Genomic DNA, 17,771 nt, shown 5'->3' with positions numbered 1-17,771 from the left:
CGATGCCTTATGAGGAACGGCTAAGGGAGCTGGGCATGTTTAGCCTGGAGAAGAGGAGGTTAAGGGGTGATATGATAGCCATGTTCAAATATATAAAAGGATGTCACATAGAGGAGGGAGAAAGGTTGTTTTCTGCTGCTCCAGAGAAGCGGACACGGAGCAATGGTTCCAAACTACAAGAAAGAAGATTCCACCTAAACATTAGGAAGAACTTCCTGACAGTGAGAGCTGTTCGACAGTGGAATTTGCTGCCAAGGAGTGTGGTGGAGTCTCCTTCTTTGGAGGTCTTTAAGCAGAGGCTTGACAACCATATGTCAGGAGTGCTCTGATGGTGTTTCCTGCTTGGCAGGGGGTTGGACTCGATGGCCCTTGTGGTCTCTTCCAACTCTATGATTCTATGATCTCCTTACTAATAAGGTATGAAGATAACACAGCTTGCAAGGCGACCTACTGCCTGTATCTATCTAGGTAACAAAAGGAGATGAACCTGGGCATGCCATAATCTAAAAAATAAATAAATTACTTGTTTAGTTTTAATTTGAAAAGTTCAAAAGCTTTCATTGCTTCAGTAATACTTTTTAAAGAATGGAGACACCCCTTGATGCCCATAAGAGTGTGTTGACGATAGTGTCATCATTGCCTGTGCTGAATACCTTCCCTTTTTGTCCGGCTGTTGCCTACTGGTCAAATAGTGTTCACAGCTTTCTGAAGCACCATGTACAGCTGCCAAACCTATACATGGAGATGGAGTGTGCGTAGAAGAGGGAATGATCCCTCTGTCTTACCATCTTCAATTCAGAGTTGTTGGGTTTTTTGGGGGGGGGGGAACACTTTTTGCCTCCAGGCACTGATTTTCTGGATTCAGGTATAAGCATTAATTTCCCCCATCTGGTTTGTTTACCATAGGCCTGTGCACACCGTTGGAAGAATGTCTACTACGAGACAGAGTACATCCTTCCTCACGGTTTCTGCAACATCATCCCACCCAATCTAGGGTCCAATGGCAAAAGGTTAATGCCTTGCTATGAAGGTAAGGGGATATTTTGCTTCTTCATTGTATGTACTATTGCTTACGACTGAGTAGACGCTCACTATTAACTTCCAAAATTTTGGTGCTCGGTGCATTTTAACTGTTTTTCTTGTATGAATGTCAACAGTATCCCTAAGATAAACCAAGAACAGCCTCTTACATTCTATGTCCCCATAACCAAGACAAACATCACAAACACATAGAGAGTCTTCAGCTCTGAAACTCTTTCAAGTCTGCCCAAAGTTAGGCCTGAAAAGCTTTTGAAGGCAATGTAAAGCTGCTGTCCAGACGTGGGTGTAGCCGGAGGGGGGCATTATTGAAAAGCATTTGAAAGTTGTTGTTTTTATAGATCCTGCCCCCCAGTAAAAGACTGTCCCCCGTAATGGCCTCTTCAGGGGGTATTATTACCTGCAGTTTTCTTAAAAAGCCCCCCCAACAAAAACCATGGCTATGCTCATGTGTGCAGACAAGCTTTTAGTGGCTGTGAATTACAAAGATTATTTATTGGGCCATTTTGCTCCCTACACAGTGTGTTAATATATCACTGCATAAAGTTAACCTCTTTACACCCATGTAAATGGTGCAGGTTCTTGAGTTGGTTCCTTGACCCAGTCCTTCTCTCTTGCTGTGGCATGGCTACAGCCATGAGTGTTGTGGGCCTGCAATCCAAATAAGCTCCTATATGCAATAGGCGAGGAAGCTGTGGCCCTCCAAATATTGGACTCCAACTCCCATCAGCCCCAACCAGCATAGCCAATGGTTAGGGATGATGGGAGTTGAAGTCCGATGAGATCTGCACTATCTGCAAAACCACAGCTTCTCCATCTCTGCCCAAGCAATGTAGTTCCATCATGTCTGAGCCATTTTTAGCCTGGGGATCTGGTGGGAGGAGGGTCTGAGGAGGCTGTTGGATTACCAGAGCAACTTTGTGCCACTCTGTAAGGTTCCCTGGACTGGCCACTTCATGGGACGAGATCCTCTCCTTTTCTATGTCGCACTGTAGTGTGCTGAACACATTGATGGTGCCATATTTAAAAGTCATAATAATTTCTACCCCACTTTTTCTTAAATTACTCAGAGCTGGTCATATGTGGCGTTATCTCATTCTATCCTCACAAAAAGACTCTGAGGTAGGCTAGGCTGAGAAAATGACTTGCCCAGTGTGCTTTGTGGCTGAACGGGCGTATGAACCTGGTTTTTCCATATCTGAGGAAAAAAACCTCTAGTGTCCCAGTGTTTCTCAAACTTGGATCCTCAGCTGCTGTTGGACTACAACTCCCATCATCTCTGACCACTGGTCCTGCTAGCTAGGGATGATGGGAGTTGTAATCGAACAATGGCTGGGTACCCAAAGTTGAGAAATACTGCATCTAGACCACCCTTCCCCAACCTCCAGATGTGGTTAGGCTACAACTACCATCATCCCTGATCCTTGACCATGTCGGCTGGAGCCGATGGAAATGTGAGCCCTTCAGGCACAAGACTGTGGAAGCCTTTTCTGGGCTCTGTGATTGTTGTGGCTTAAGCCTCTATTTGTGCCACATGACCTAATGCAGAGGGCACAGGGCTGAGCTAAATACTCAATGTGACTTTAAAAAGACATTTGAAGTCGGTATCCTCTTAAAGTAAATTAACAAACCAGGATGCATGGTTGTGCGATTAAGAAGGGAAGATGAATGTCTCTATAAAGGTAAAGGTAAAGGACCCCTGCCAGTTAAGTCCAGTCACGAACGACTCTGGGGTTGCTGCGCTCATCTCGCTTTACTGGCCGAGGGAGCCGACATTGGTCCGCAGACAGTTTTTCCGGGTCATGTGGCCAACATGACTAAGCCGCTTCTGGCGAAATCAGAGCAACACACAGAAATGCCATTTACCTTCCCGCCAGAGTGGTACCTATTTATCTACTTGCACTTTGACGTGCTTTCGAATTGCTAGGTTGGCAGGAGCTGGGACCAAGCAACGGAAGCTCACTCCATCACTCCGGCGGGATTCGAACCACCAACCTTCCGATCAGCAAGCCCTAGGCTCAGTGGTTTAGACCACAGTGCCACCCGCGTCCCCGAATAGGTCTCAGCAATTTTAGAGAAGTATCCTGGAAGGCATTTTCGTGGGTTTCCTGTGGTTTCTCTTTCTCCCCCCCCCCCAAAGTGTCAGTCTGCTTCCCGTCCTCTTTGGAAGGCTTTGGTGCTTTGATGCAAGCAGTTCTTTCCTGTCTCTTCACTTTGGGCTCCAGTGGCAGGTCTGGTATACTGCTGTTATTAGAAAAGGTTCTAGTTAACGATTTTGTTAGTTAGATGTGGTCAAAACTGGAGCTGTCTTGAAAGGATGGAGTTCATTACATTGGAGAGTAAAACTTTGCTGGATATTGCTTGAATTGGACCTAGGTATCTGATTTCTATGTCTTTCCCCCCAGTACGCTGTTTTCACAGTTTTTGGGTTCACGCCAAAGTGAGAATGCAGTGAAGAGTGCTCAGACCCCCCACCCCTCAAAACCCCATCCCAGATTGGATTTTGCAGTAGGTTTGGTCAAATTTCTTTCACATTTGACAACTGGCCAAGCAACCAAAAAAACAACAACACAGAAAACTGAGTTTAAGAAAAGCAGGCAACCACCACTACCACAACTGTTGTGTGTCTGGAGATGGTGACTGCACTTCAGATCATTAGCAAAGTGTGTGCAGGATTAACAAGTGTTTGGGGGAGAATTGTCTGGTTTTGGTTCTGTGTTTGGATCCGTCACTCCAGATCAACTCTAATAAAATGAAAGGAAGCTATAAAATCCTCCCACTTAGGAGACTGTCTTGGGCTGCTTTCCTTTCGCGTTGGCAGGTTCAGCCTGGACAGACTAAGAAGTGTCGTGCAAATCGCACAATATTTGCTTTTATTACGTATGCAGAATTATGGACAGAGGTGGCTCCTGCATCAGGCAATTGCTTGTATATGTTTATATGTTTTGGTATCCATCACCTTTTCTGAGCAAAAACACCTCAGTTGATCAGACACAATCAGCTGGGAGCTGCTATTAAAAATAGAACTGTGTGGACCCAAGATCTGTGAAGCAGCCAGTGGGAAATTGGCAGTTTGGCATTCTCCAGTGTGCAGTTGATCGTGCTACAAACTGTCCTGAAAACTGGGGACTTGGCTTGTATGTCAGCCGCCAAACAGCAGCGTCACATGCATCGAGTGGGGTGACTGAGTTTGCTTTTGCTGAACTCCGTCGCTTTCAACCTGAACTGCGGTTAATTAGCTCCATCTAAAGGGATGGCTCCAATCCATTGCTCCGACTGGGATCCTCCCTTCCTATAATAATCATTTTCAATGTGCCCTCCAGAAAGAAACAATGAAATCCTTGGCTGGGAGCTTGCAGCTAAAGATGGAACAAATGTAAATTGAGGGTGGGGAAAAGAACAATCCAGGATGTAATTAGTTGCACAACAGCAGTCCAGTATTTGCTGGATGTGAGCCTTTGTTCTTGTCAGATTTATGTGCGCTTTTTCCTGTGATAAGAAGGTCTCAAATGGATATGAGGTGGAATCTTAGGTGGTGTGGGTGTGAAGTCCTGTGGGGCTGGGTCAGACCCAGCAGAGACATCCTCCACATCGACCAAGCAGCTCACAGCAATCTCCAGGCGCCACATTGTCACAGCAGTTCATAGGCATGTAGCATAGTGGCACATGTGACCGTTACCATGCTGCCCAATATTGAGGAGGCTGCCCAAGTGGAGCAGCACTCTGCCTGCCACAGCCCTCCAGCCAGAGCTCACACTCTGCTATCACCTAAGCTCCCACTACCATGAACCAGCAGAAATTACTTATACAGTGGTACCTCTGGTTGCGAACGGGATCTGTTCCGGAGACCTGTTTGCAACATGAAAGGAACGCAACCTGCGGTGGCACGTTGGTGCATGCGTAGGTTTCAATTTGCCAATTCTGCGCATGCGCGTGGCGTCATTTTGTGTGTCTGCGCATGCGCGAGCGCCGAAACCCGGGAGTAACTCTTTCCGATACTTCCGGGTCGCTGTGGTACGTATCCTGAAAGAATGTAACATGAAGCATGACTGTACAATGGTACCTCTGGATGTGAACGGGATCCGTTCCGGAGTCCCGTTCGCATCCTGAAGCGAATGCAACCCGCGAACGCGATTCACTGCTTCCACACATGCATGCAACGTCATTTTGAGCATCTGCGCATGCGCGAGCGGTGGAACCTGGAAGTAATGTGCTCCGTTACTTCCGGGTTGCCACGGAGCACAACCCGAAAATATTCATCCCGAAAGCATATTTAACCCGAGGTTTGGCTGTACTGGAATGAGCTGCATTCTTACCTTCTCCATTTCCTTCTTGCTGGCTGCTGTGATTTTTTTTTTAAAAAAAAATATTTAGTTTCTATACTGCTTAATGTATTGAAAATATCTCCCAGCAATGTATAAAAAAGACGCAACAGCAGACGAGAGTTTCTGGAAGCAACGGACATTGCCCTAGTCTCTCACTCTGGATTTGTTACTGATAATAAGAAAATCTAAGGGCCATTACATCAAAAGTGGGGTATTGGAAAAATGGGTTTCAGAGCATGCTTCTGAAACCTCTGTTTCTAGTGGGTCTCTTCATTCTTCTCAAATGCTGCAGGGTGCCTTTTTTAGATGTATGGCTGTTCAACGTAGAAAAAGGCATGAGAATTTAAAAGTTAGAATTGATTAGTATGCTGCAGTCTGTGACACAACATCACACCATCCAAAAAATGACCTTGTGAGTTAAATTCTGCCTCTAAAACTTCCCAGAAAAAAAGGATGGCCTGAACTGACCAGCACATTCCTTTCTGCTCCCTCCCCCTTCAGATTAAAAAAAAATGTTTAGTTTGAGGAAACAAGTAAAAAAACCTGCTCTTTGCAAAGTTTGCCTAACCATATAAATAACTCCATTACATGGCTTAGCTGAAACATGGCAGAGGCCCAAGTTTATCTGCCCATTTCCCTGTTTTCATAGTTTCCCAGTGATTTGCTGTTTAAAATCATCGTAGGACCACTGAAGGGGCTGCCTTAACACAAAACAACTGCTGCGTTTTCCCTTTGCTGCTGCCTTTGGATGCAACATCAGTGTTGGAGTGAACAGAAAGTGCAAGATGCCGTTGGGTTGGTGCAAGATGCCGTTGGGGGGAGCGTTCTGCTTTAGATGCCCACAGATATGAAGAAATAAGAAGTATGCATCACTGTGTCTCCTGTCACCCAGCACCAGTGTTTTCTCTGGGTTTTTAAACAATTCTCTTGCTCTCCGCATTATATTCATAACAGGAACAGCAACCAAAGTGAGTTAGTGTAATTTTGTGCCAAATGTATGTGTGTCTGTTGATGACCATGTATTACGGGAATAAATGCCAGTGTGCAATTGTTAAATAAGTTGGAGTTCTTGTTATTTACTGTATTTTTCGCTCTATAAGACGCATTTTTCCCCTCCTAAAAAGTAAGGGGAAATGTGTGTGCGTCTTATGGAGTGAATGTAGGCGGGAGGCTCTGCTCAGCGCTCCCTTTAAAGAGCCGTGTGGAGCGTGTGTGCGGCTCTTGGGGGCTTTTCCCTGAGCAGAGGCTGCACACTGCTATACCATAAGCCAGGGCTGCGCAGTGATCCCGCTTGCTGTCCTGGCTTCTGGGATTCAGAATCCCCCCCCCCTGTTTTCCTCTTCCAAAAACTAGGTGCATCTTATGGTCTGGTGCGTCTTATAGAGCGAAAAATACGGTAAAATATATCAAGAAAAAAGCACACCAAGAACTCAGGCCAATGTAAGTTTCAATAGTGGGAGTGGACCACTCCCACTATTGAAACTTACATTGGCCTGAGTTCTTGGTGTGCTTTTTTCTTAGTGTGCCATTGCTGGCACCTGTCTGTTTCCAGAAACAATGGAGTGCACCTCCAGGGGTGAAGTCGAACTGCGCTGTAAGCAGCACCAAAGTGACCTTCCCGGGGGCAAGCCTGGGCCGTGTGTATGGAGGCTGCCCAGATGTGGTCCAAAGAAAAACAGAGCGAAACATCTAGCACCAGCATGGATGCTGGAGTTGCGGGAAGGAGGTGTAGAAGGTGCCATCCAAACATCTTAGGGACTCGACTCCAGATTTGTGTAGGGTTTCCTCTTTAGTATTTTCTTCTTCCAAAGATAGCCTGCAAGGCAGCAGAATTTTAGGATCCATTATGCTTCTCCTTCCCTGGCTGACAAGTCTCATCTGCCCCTCACAGTGTACTATAGTATCACAAAAATGCCCCCATATTTGGGGGGGGGGAAAGGGTTATCCGTGTGAGAAAGGGCCCTATGCACTGACTGAAGTAGATACTCAGAATTTCTCACAAAGTGGAATCCTAGGAAGAGCATGAGGCTCTTAATCTCAGGGTCCTACACATTGGGGCTACCTTTGAAGGTGACCCGGAAACTGCAATTAATCCAGAATGCGGCAGCTAGGCTGGTGACTGGTAGTGGCTGCCGGGACCACATCACTCCGGTCCTGAGAGATCTGCACTAGCTCTCAGTACGTTTCCGAGCACAATTCAAAGTGTTGGTGCTGACCTTTAAAGCCCTAAACAGCCTCGGTCCAGTAGACCTGAAGGAGCGTCTCCACCCCCATCGTTCAGCCCGGACACTGAAATCCTGTGCTGAGGGCCTTCTGGCGGTTACCTCATTGCGAGAAGTGAGGCTACAGGGAACCAGACAGAGGGCCTTCTCGGTAGTGGCGCCCGCCCTGTGGAATGCCCTCTCACCAGATGTCAAGGAAATAAGTAGCTACCTTATCTTTAAAAGACATCTGAAGGCAGCCCTGTTTTTAAAATTTAATGCTGTATTGTTTTTAACACTTGATTGGGAGCCGCCCAGAGTGGCTGGGGAAACTGAGCCAGATGGGTGGGGTATAAATAAATTATTATGATGATGATGAGATGATGATGATGATGATGCAAACTGCATGCCAGGACTAGATGACATTTCGTGGTCCCTTCCAACTCTACAAATCTAGGTTTCTGTGAAGGAGTTCTATGCAAATATGAACGCCCAGGTGTTCAATGTGTGCATGTGGCTGCTGAGCGCCTCTTGTCATGCTTTCTTCTGTTGTGTTTCAGAGCTTTGGAAAGGGGGTTGGCTAAGATGGCCAATCCTTTCTCATTGTTTCTTGAACAATTGATCAGGATATGCCAGCCCCGTGGAAGAAATGCTCTTGCTTCAGGAGGTTGATTGCCTAGAATGAATGGGGCTCTTCCTGCTTCCCTCAGAGGCCCATTCTTCTTGTCAGTCATCTTTTCTATAGCTCTGTTTCTGCCTGCAACACAACATCTCCTTGTTCCTCCCTGCATTGTTTTTTCCTCACCCACACCTCAAATCTATTTTCCTTTTCTCATGTGTAGATGAGAGTGGAGCTCTGCTCTACATGCCCTTTTCTTCATTCAGTCATTTTCATATTATACAGCAACGCAGGGGTTTAAGAAATAACCTTTATTATATATACTCTTGATCAGGGGTCAGCAAACTTTTTCAGCAGGGGGCCGGTCCACTGTCCCTCAGACCTTGTGGGGGGCCGGACTATATTTTTTTGGGGGGAGAAATGAACGAATTTCTATGCCCCACAAATAACCCACAGATGCATTTTAAATAAAAGGACACATTCTATTCATGTAAAAACATGCTGATTCCTGGACTGTCCGCGGGCCGGATTTAGAAGGCGATTGGGCCGGATCCGGCCCCCGGGCCTTAGTTTGCCTACCCATACTCTTGATCAACCAGTTTGGTTATTTCCATATTGCTGTTAGCTGTGACTGCTGCCCACCTCATTCCTAACGATTAATGTCCAGTATCTGCTCAGGGAAATTCCCTGTCCGTGTACTTTGCATGATTTGGCTTGGCAATATCTTAAACCAGCTTGCTTTGATAATAGCTGCCTAATAATTGTGCTGCTCTGCCCCCCATTCCACTTTTATCAAGTCTGTGACCATTTGGGCCCATCTGCACTATACAATTGAAGCATCATCATGACACTTTAAATAGCCCCAGAGCATTATGGGAACTATAGATTGAGGTTGAATCCTGACAAGACAGAAGTACTGTTTTTGGGGGACTGGTGTGGAGGATTCCCTGGTCCTGAATGGGGTAACTGTGCCCCTGAAGGACCAGGTGCGCAGCCTGGGAGTCGTTTTGGACTCACAGCTGTCCATGGAGGCGCAGGTTAACTCTGTGTCCAGGGCAGCTGTCTACCAGCTCCACCTGGTACGCAGGATAAGACCCTACCTCCCTGCGGACTGTCTCGCCAGAGTGGTGCATGCTCTAGTTATCTCACGCTTGGACTACTGCAACGCGCTCTACGTGGGGCTACCTTTGAAGGTGACCCGGAAACTGCAATTAATCCAGAATGCGGCAGCTAGACTGGTGACTGGGAGTGGCCGCCGGGACCACATAACACTGGTTCTGAGAGATCTGCATTGGCTCCCAGTACGTTTCCGAGCACGATTCAAAGTGTTGGTGCTGACCTTTAAAGCCCTAAACGGCCTCGGTCCTGTATACCTGAAGGAGCGTCTCCACCCCCATCATTCAGTCCGGACACTGAGATCCAGCGCCAAGGGCCTTCTGGCGGTTCCCTCATTGCGAGAAGTGAGGCTACAGGGAACCAGACAGAGGGCCTTCTCGGTAGTGGCGCCCGCCCTGTGGAACGCCCTCCCTTCAGATGTCAAAGAGATAAAGAATTACCTGACATTTAGAAGACATCTTAAGGCAGCCCTGTTCAGGGAAGTTTTTAATATGTAATGCTGTACTGTTTTTAACACTGATTGGGAGCCGCCCAGAGTGGCTGGGGAAACTCAGCCAGATGGGCGGGGTATAAATAATAAATTATTATTATTATTATTATTATTATTATTATTATTATTATTATTATTATTTAGTTTTCTGAGGGTGCTGGGTGTTGTTAGGAGACTCCTGTTCCCCACATCACCACAATTCCCAGATTTCTCTGGGAAGAGGGATTGCTTGTTAAGCCTGGGAACTGTAGCTCTTTGAGGGGGATAAGACTGTTATGAATTAAAGTGGTTTGATATAGTGCATATATGGCCTCTGACACTGCTTAGCTTTCTCAGTTTATGCTACCTCCGACCACTGTCTTATCAACATATTGTTCATACTAATTTTTCTGTTTTGTAGGAATGAATGAAATCCTGACCCCGATAAAATGATCAGGAGTCTCCCCACTTGCTTTTTTGCTGGAATTTACCCAGTACGAATGATCTTTATATTTGTTAAAAGTGGAAATAATTGCTGGCCAGTCCAGTCAATATTCCCTTTTCTTTTAAACAGACTGTTTCTATCTTGAAGCTAAGAGTTCATTATATAGTTCTTGTGGTCTGTCAAACCATGAGGAATACATTTGGTTCCAAAGAGACAATCTGCAAAGTACATTCCTTATAATTTAGCAATGAGTCGGTGGTTGGCTGTTTCAGAGTGTTACCAGGTTACATGGCAATTTTTTAAAGAAACTGAAGCACACTATGTTTTCCTTGAAACCCCAGTTATCACGGGGGAGCATGTCGCAAGAAACAGGAAGTGGGAATAAATGCTGTAATGATACTATGATATTCTTGCCAGAGATTTGACTGTGAAGTTCAGAAGCTGTTCAGATGAAGGACAGAAGTGCAAAATTCTTGTAAAAATTGTAGCCCTGAACACTTTGATTCTTAGGGCACAGCTACACTGCACATTTAAACTAGTTTCATGTTGTATTCACTTGTTTTCATTTGGCTCAGATAAATCTGGGAATTGTAGTTTGGTGAGTGGACAATTCTTTTAAGAGATCCTTTGTTAGTTCTTTCTCAGTACTACAATTCCCAGGGTGCCTTGGTAGCAACAGCCTTTAAGCGGGTTTGCCATTTGGTTTAAATTTTCCAGAGTAAGTGGAAATGAGGTAGAGAAGAAAACTTAAACACTATTGAAAAAATAATTGTCTTGGAGGACACACCAGTCAAGAAGCCAGACAATAACTTTATTGTCTCTCTTTGACAAGAACAGACTAGACACAGAAAACTCCTTTTACCCAGGGTCAACTAAGTCCAGTGCCATCTAATGATTAAACCATATAATGACACTATCCACATTTTGTCTGCTAAGTTAGCTATAAATTAGTACCCCGCCAAGCATGGTTCTATGGCGCTCTCAGTGTGACTGGTTATCAGGATTCATTTATTTTGCCCCAAATGGCTTCTTCAAAAACACCCTTTAAGTTCTGTGCTATGCTGAATTTTTCTACATTACAGAGATGATGTGTATAACTGGGATGGTCTTGCTTGAGGGTGAGTGAACAGGCAATCCTGGCTTATCTTGAAGAAAGCAGAGTAGTAATTCAGAGGTGCAAAACCAGAGGAATATTCATGGTTGGCATTAGTGATACCACGTGTCAAGTATTCCCTGTGCCTCTGTTGTATTCTCACAGGCTCTGGGCTGCTCTTGGTGTTGTCCTCGTGGTCTTATTGATATTGTTATAGCACCATCAATGTACATGCCGCTTTATAGCCTAACATAAGCCTCTGCCCCAAAGTGTTTACATTCCAAATTATCACAGGGGAAGGGAAAAAAGTAAAGGGAAAGACACAGAAAGAAGGTCAAGAGAAGACCTGGGAGAGACAGGGCATCAAGAATCAATGTGAGCAAACGCTGTTCTGTGTTCTTCAGTTTCATTCTTGTTGGGGACCAAAGGGTTAAGTCATTCCGCCTTTGATTAATGCTTTCCACCTTAATTGAGTTGCTATGAGTTACAAGCTATCAGGCTGCCCCTCGCATGCAGGTCTCCCTCTCTCTCATTCTCCAGTCTCACGACTGGTTTCCTGTCCTAAATGGTCAGAGGCTTTTTCCTGGCCCCTGCCCTTTCAGATTTCGCAAACGGGGAAACGTTATCTGTTTACAGTGCTGTTCCTCCAAAGCTTGGCTTTGACAATACCCATGTACTGTGGCAAAGGAGCCTGGATTTCTGAGGTTTTTGTGAATTTCAGAGATTTCCCAGTGCTGGCTCCGCCGAGGGCCTCCTGCAACTCAGCGCTGAGCAGCACATGTGGAATGAAGAGGATGGGACTGTGCAACTGCGAACCACACACAATTGGCAGGGACTGACGTGACTGTGTTTCTCTCCCCCCTCCCCTTTAATCCTTCTCCTTGCTAGAGTATAAGAAGAAATATGGCGAAGAGCATGGCTCATGTCAGGCTGGAATAGCAGGCTACTTCACAGAGGTGAGTGGTGGAGCTTCGGCCAAAACCTCCCAGTTGCTATGGTGTAAAAAGTCTCCGGATCGAAAAACTTGCCTTCAGCTTTCAAGCTTTCTGTGCAGCAGTTTCTCAGCGTTTATGTTGTCCTTTTATTCTGCAGCTTCGCATATGACACTATGCAGGAACTATTAGATACATAGTGATTTTGCATACTCCCAGTTCACTTACTTAAAGGGACCCCTGACCATTAGGTCCAGTCGTGGCCGACTCGGGTTGCGGCGCTCATCTCGCTTTATTGGCCGAGGGAGCCGGCGTACAGCTTCCGGGCCATGTGGCCAGCATGACTAAGCCACTTCTGGTGAACCAGAGCAGCGCACAGAAATACCATTTACCTTCCCGCCGGAGCGGTACCTATTTTTCTATTTGCACTTTGACGTGCTTTCGAACTGCTAGTTTGGCAGGATCTGGGACCGAGCAATGGGAGCTCACCCCGTCTTGGGGATTCGAACCGCTGACCTTCTGATCGGCAAGTCCTAGGCTCTGTGGTTTAACCCACAGCGCCACCCGCGTCCCTTTAGTTCACTTACTTAATAGGCACTTATTTTAACACCATGCATACATCCAGATGCAACATAGCCAGCTGGTCCATCTATGACTGGCACAGACTCTCCAAGGTTTCAGACAGGACTCTAATGGGATTTGAACCTAATATCTTTTCTATGCAAAGGATTTGCTCTACAGCTGAGCTGTGGCCATTCCTTGCTGCCTGATATACTGCGAAGGCAAAAGTGTGGGAAGTAGTGCCAGCATCAAGAAAAGCTGTGAAAAAGCCACTGCAGTTATCCCTTGTTTAGCCTCTGCCACCTATGCTGACTGTGATGAATCCTGTGCTTTGGGGCTCTTAGAAATCAGCCTGAATACTATGTGGCTTGTGGGTCTCAGTCTCAGGTGTGGCGGCTTAGTGTGACTTTGTCCCCCACAAAATCTTTTATCTTTGAAGGAGGCATGGGCACAGGTTTTGGGAGGCCCTGGACAAAGTGCTCTTCTTGATGGGACCCCTCCTAGTCAGCCCCCTGGGTTACATGCCCAAATCAGTGGGCATACGTAAGGGGCAAGGCCAGTGTATTTAAGCTGATGCCTCTGGGGAGTTGGCTCCTATGGTGGCAGTCAAGCCAACTGCCCTGACTCTGCAATGGGCATCAAGGAGCTGGCAGCAGAAATAGTCAAGGTGGAGGTTGGCCCAGGTGGCAGCAGTGGACTGCTGGGTCCCAGGATTCACTGCACCATGCCAGGTGCTGGTACCAGGCCTTTCCTGAACTCGGCCCTCCAGATGCTTTGGGACTACAACTCCCATCATCCCTGACCAATGGTCCTGTTAGCTAGGGATGATGGGAGCTGTAGTCCCAAAACATCTGGAGGGCCGAGTTTGCCTGTGCCTGCCCCAAAGGACTGTTTCATGTACTGTATTACAGGTCAGTTCTCATAGGTAAATTCTTATCGCCAGAAAGAAATTCCACAGTTCAAAACAAACATGAAAAGCTGGGACCTCTTATTCCCGTATGCCTTTCCAGGTGGTAGCTGCTATTAGTTTCTGGTTGCATGGTTGAAAAATAATGCAATGTGGATATATCTCATACTTGGAAATTGGGCAGCAGGCAGGCTGCAACTCAGCATCCCATAATGCTAACTCTGCAAACTTGGATCTGGTTAAAATTCAGTCCCTTTTTTTCTTGCTCCCCACTTTTTAGTTTTTTAAGCCACCAAGTTTCTAACATTGTTCCTAGGTTCACGTCAGTAGCCGCTGTGGGTAGGGAGCAGGGAGGTGTCTTGATGGCATGGCGATGTCACACCACACATTTCATGACTGCATAATATTAGAGGAAGAACTGTCTCAGTTTCCCAAGGTTCCAGCATCCCAAGGGACATGTCAGACTTCTTTCTACCCGAGACCAACAATGGTTGGCAGGGTGGTGCAGACAGGCTGGCATTGATGGTGAGTGTTCCTGCTGCTTACCTAGAGAGGGATGCTCAAGACTCAGGGAGCTCAGTGCAGTGTAGCTGCGCTGGCAGGAGTGCTCTGCTGGCTCCATCACTGCGCTTGCACTGTACTGAGCTTTCTGTACCTTTCCTTCTTGGAAAATGCTTGGTGCCAGGAAGCCAGATGCACAGCGCTGCCCTGCCTGTGCCACCCTGTTGACCCTGCCTGAGACCCTTCAGAGCTGCTGCAAGCCAGGTCTGGGCTAGATGATCAAAGAAGCTTATGAGAACAGGAAACGGGACACAAGGCCAGTGTTTTTGGCAGCGGTCATGTGCTTTTGGTAATGTCTAGCCCTGCCTTGGGCAAATCTAGATTGGAAGGGAATGTGAGTTTCCAGAGCATCTTTGCATCGGGCCCAAAGGGTTTAATCACTCAGGATCATATAAACAAAGCATGTGCCACAGTGTCCAAAACAAGCCGGTGGGGTTTTTTTCAGGTTAATCTGGAAAGGGTGGCAACCTGTTTGATAACGCGTTTGATCACCAGAGCCGTGTCAGCAGCAGCTGTTTCCTGACTTGTCTGCAATATCAAGCCTGTTCCTTTTCCCATGCTCTGAACTCCCTTAGCTTGCCCCACATTCAAAAGGTGGCTTTGAACTTCTGGTGCACTGCCTCAGAGCTTCAGCCATTTCAGAGTGAGCAGGAAATGTAGATAAATGAGTTCTGGGTCAAACAGACAAGCGTCTAATGCACAAGAATTCCGTCTTGCTAATGCATGCTGTTTTCTGCTGTGAGATGGGTTGGTTGTCCCAAAAGAGCAGCCACTCAAAGTTATGGAGCCTGTCGTGTTTACATACATTGTATGCATAGAACTGTCTGCTATAGCTTCTGACCTTGTGTAGATGGAAGCAGCCAAGTTCTGATGGTCCAGGCCTAGTTTGTTGGTCTGGTGGAGAAGAGCTAGGCAGCCTAGGGGATCCCAAAGTTTCTGAGGCCCAAGCTGAATTCTTGTGAGGATTAGCTGTGACTACCCTATAAGAGAACTGAGGAGAGACTGGGGCAGAGCTGCTGGGTCCACCACACTGAGCGCTGACACTAGAAGGCATTGCATGGCTCCCCAACTATAACACAGTGAGCTGAGCAGAATGGAAGGGGGGGGGGCAGATGCCAAATTTTGGGTTTGCACTGTGCACCACTGAAATTTCAAAGATCAAAGTCTTCCACTGAACTGAGGAGAAGTGCTGGGGATAGATTCATAGCTAAAGGTAGTCCTCGCAAACATGACAGTTCCTTTGCTGCCACGCCTCAGTAAGTTCATTGCATGCTTTGTGCAAACAAATACTTATTGGAAATGTAAAGAACAGGAAGGGACATTTTATCATGCTGTAAAAAAGCCAAAAAATATTGGATACAAATATATATACATTGATACGGAGAATTTTGAAGATTAGCTTTCAACTGAAGCCTGAATTTTCCCTGCTGGGACTTATAGATATACAGCTAGAAAAGGTCTATGGGACTTTGTTTCAATTACGGCAGTGAGACTTTTATGTGGTAGAGCACCATGCAGAATAGAAGGTCCCAGGTTCAGTCCCCAGCGTCTTCCGGGGGGCTGGTACTGTCTGGCACCCTGGAGAGCTGTTGCTTCTCAGCGTTGGCAATATGGAGCTAGATGGACCAGTTAAAATGGTTTAATGTGAATGAGCCGCTTCATTTCTCCCTTGCTCCTTCTTCTGCTAGGAAACAAGCCATTGTCTAGCTTGATGCACTGTTACATCCCAGACGTGTGGTTTGTTCCCCCTAAGCCACAGACACATATTGGCTTCTGCTTGTGGTTTGTTTGGAGAACCTGCAGCTGGATACGCAACAAGCAAAACCATAGTTTGTTTTCCAGCAGTAGGACGAGTTCCTCACCTGGGTAACAAACAAGTTGGTATATTCCCCTTCTTACTACAAGGGGAAGAGCAAAACACCTGGGATTTCAACAGTGTGCATCAGCATGGTGCTTATTCACATTAAACCACAGTTTATTTTAACTGTGGTTTAATGTGACATGCAAACCAGGCTATTACATTCTAATTGCGCAGTACAATTCATGCTCTTAAAGTAATCCAGAAAGTTTAGATTATTTTAACCTGTTTCAATCTTCCCCAATTTATCAGTCTTCTCTGCCCCCCGGCACCACAGAATTTCTGAAGATGATTACTTTTCTGTTCTTCATCATTCTTGAGGAGCTTCAAAGATTTATTTTATTGACTGCTGAAACTCTTCTGTTGGTAGGAGCTGGTTGTCATGGGAGCCCCGGGATCTTATTACTGGACCGGGACCATCAAAGTGCTGAATCTCACTGACAATATTTATTTCAAGCTGAATGATGAATCTGTGATAGCCAAGCGGTATACATACCTAGGTAAGTGATATGGAGTTGCCCATTGTTACTAGTCTCAAATCTTGGTTTCCTCCAGATGTTGGGACTACAACTCCCATGAATCTCAGCCATCACAACCTGCTGGTTGGGATGCACCAGGTTGTGGGACACCGGTCTAAACTGTCTTGCACAAAGTTTTTTAGTGGTAGGTATGGGAAATTTGCATGAATATAAGCCTTCTAAATGGACATTTTTTTAAAAAATCGTAGTTGGTATCTGCATCAGATTTGAATTGATTTTATGAATGTGTTCTGGTTGTCTTAAAGTGTTTGCTTATATCTTTATCTGTTTAGAAAAATGTTGTTATATATGCAGCTGTTTCATATAAGTTTTTATTATGTTGTGAATTGCTTTGGGATAGCCCATGGGAAGTGATTAAGAAAGAAAGAAAGAACATAGAGAATGGGTTATTTTAGGCCTAATGGCCTAAGTCAGTGTATTTCAGGGACCCTTGTGTTCTATGAAAGCTTGTTAGAGCTTTTTCAGTGACACGTTTTTGACCTTTAAAGTCCTTCATTATTGGGGATGAGGTTACCTCAATTTTTTCTCCTGTATATACTGACTTGGAGTTGTCTTCTGAGGTCTTTCTCCAGGTGTCCTTACCTTTTGAGGTTCAGGAGATGACAAATAGGGAGAGTACCTTTTCAGTGGTGATATCCTGGCTGTAGAATGCCTTCCCTAGAGAGACTGTTTTTCCCCCAAGCAACAGGATCTTGAAACTTAAAGACTAACAAACGTATTATCTCACAAGCTTTTGTGGACTACAGTCCACTTCCTTAGATGCACCATTATTATTTTCCCAGGTCAGTGTTATGTGTGTCCTGCGTTGCACTCTTGGTTGACATGGGATGATGCTAGTAAGCTTCATAAATGGACAGTAAGCCTCATAAGCAGGGCTCAAATACTAAACACCCCATAATCCTCTGTGAAGTGTAGGGGTCAGTAACATTTACAGGATTGTCTCAGTAGATGAGAATGTGGAAATGGCTTCCTGAAAGTCTGTAAACTGCTTGGCTAAACTATAGATTGGGATTTGTGAACTTTTTAATTCAACTCCCAGCCAGTTGCACATTTTGTATAGTATATTAATTTTACCTCTTGGGTATGTCTAAGCTATAAGCTCTAAAT

General features: G+C 45.7%; 1 protein-coding gene across 1 annotated transcript in view; it reads left to right on the top strand.

The window, feature by feature from the left end:
• ITGA9 (integrin subunit alpha 9) overlaps positions 1 to 17,771 on the top strand; it is a 228,183-nt gene that overhangs the window by 27,625 nt on the left and 182,787 nt on the right. Inside the window, exons 4-6 of the mRNA XM_081931017.1 lie at positions 907 to 1,030; positions 12,195 to 12,262; positions 16,496 to 16,625. Coding sequence (XP_081787143.1) covers positions 907 to 1,030; positions 12,195 to 12,262; positions 16,496 to 16,625 — 322 coding nt within the window. The remainder of the gene's footprint in view (positions 1 to 906; positions 1,031 to 12,194; positions 12,263 to 16,495; positions 16,626 to 17,771) is intronic.

This window comes from Podarcis melisellensis, assembly GCF_964234715.1.
Source record: "Podarcis melisellensis genome assembly, chromosome: 12".
Classification (NCBI taxonomy): domain Eukaryota; kingdom Metazoa; phylum Chordata; class Lepidosauria; order Squamata; family Lacertidae; genus Podarcis; species Podarcis melisellensis.
Note: the sequence above shows the minus strand (reverse complement) of the source record. Positions and strands in the feature narration are given on the sequence as shown.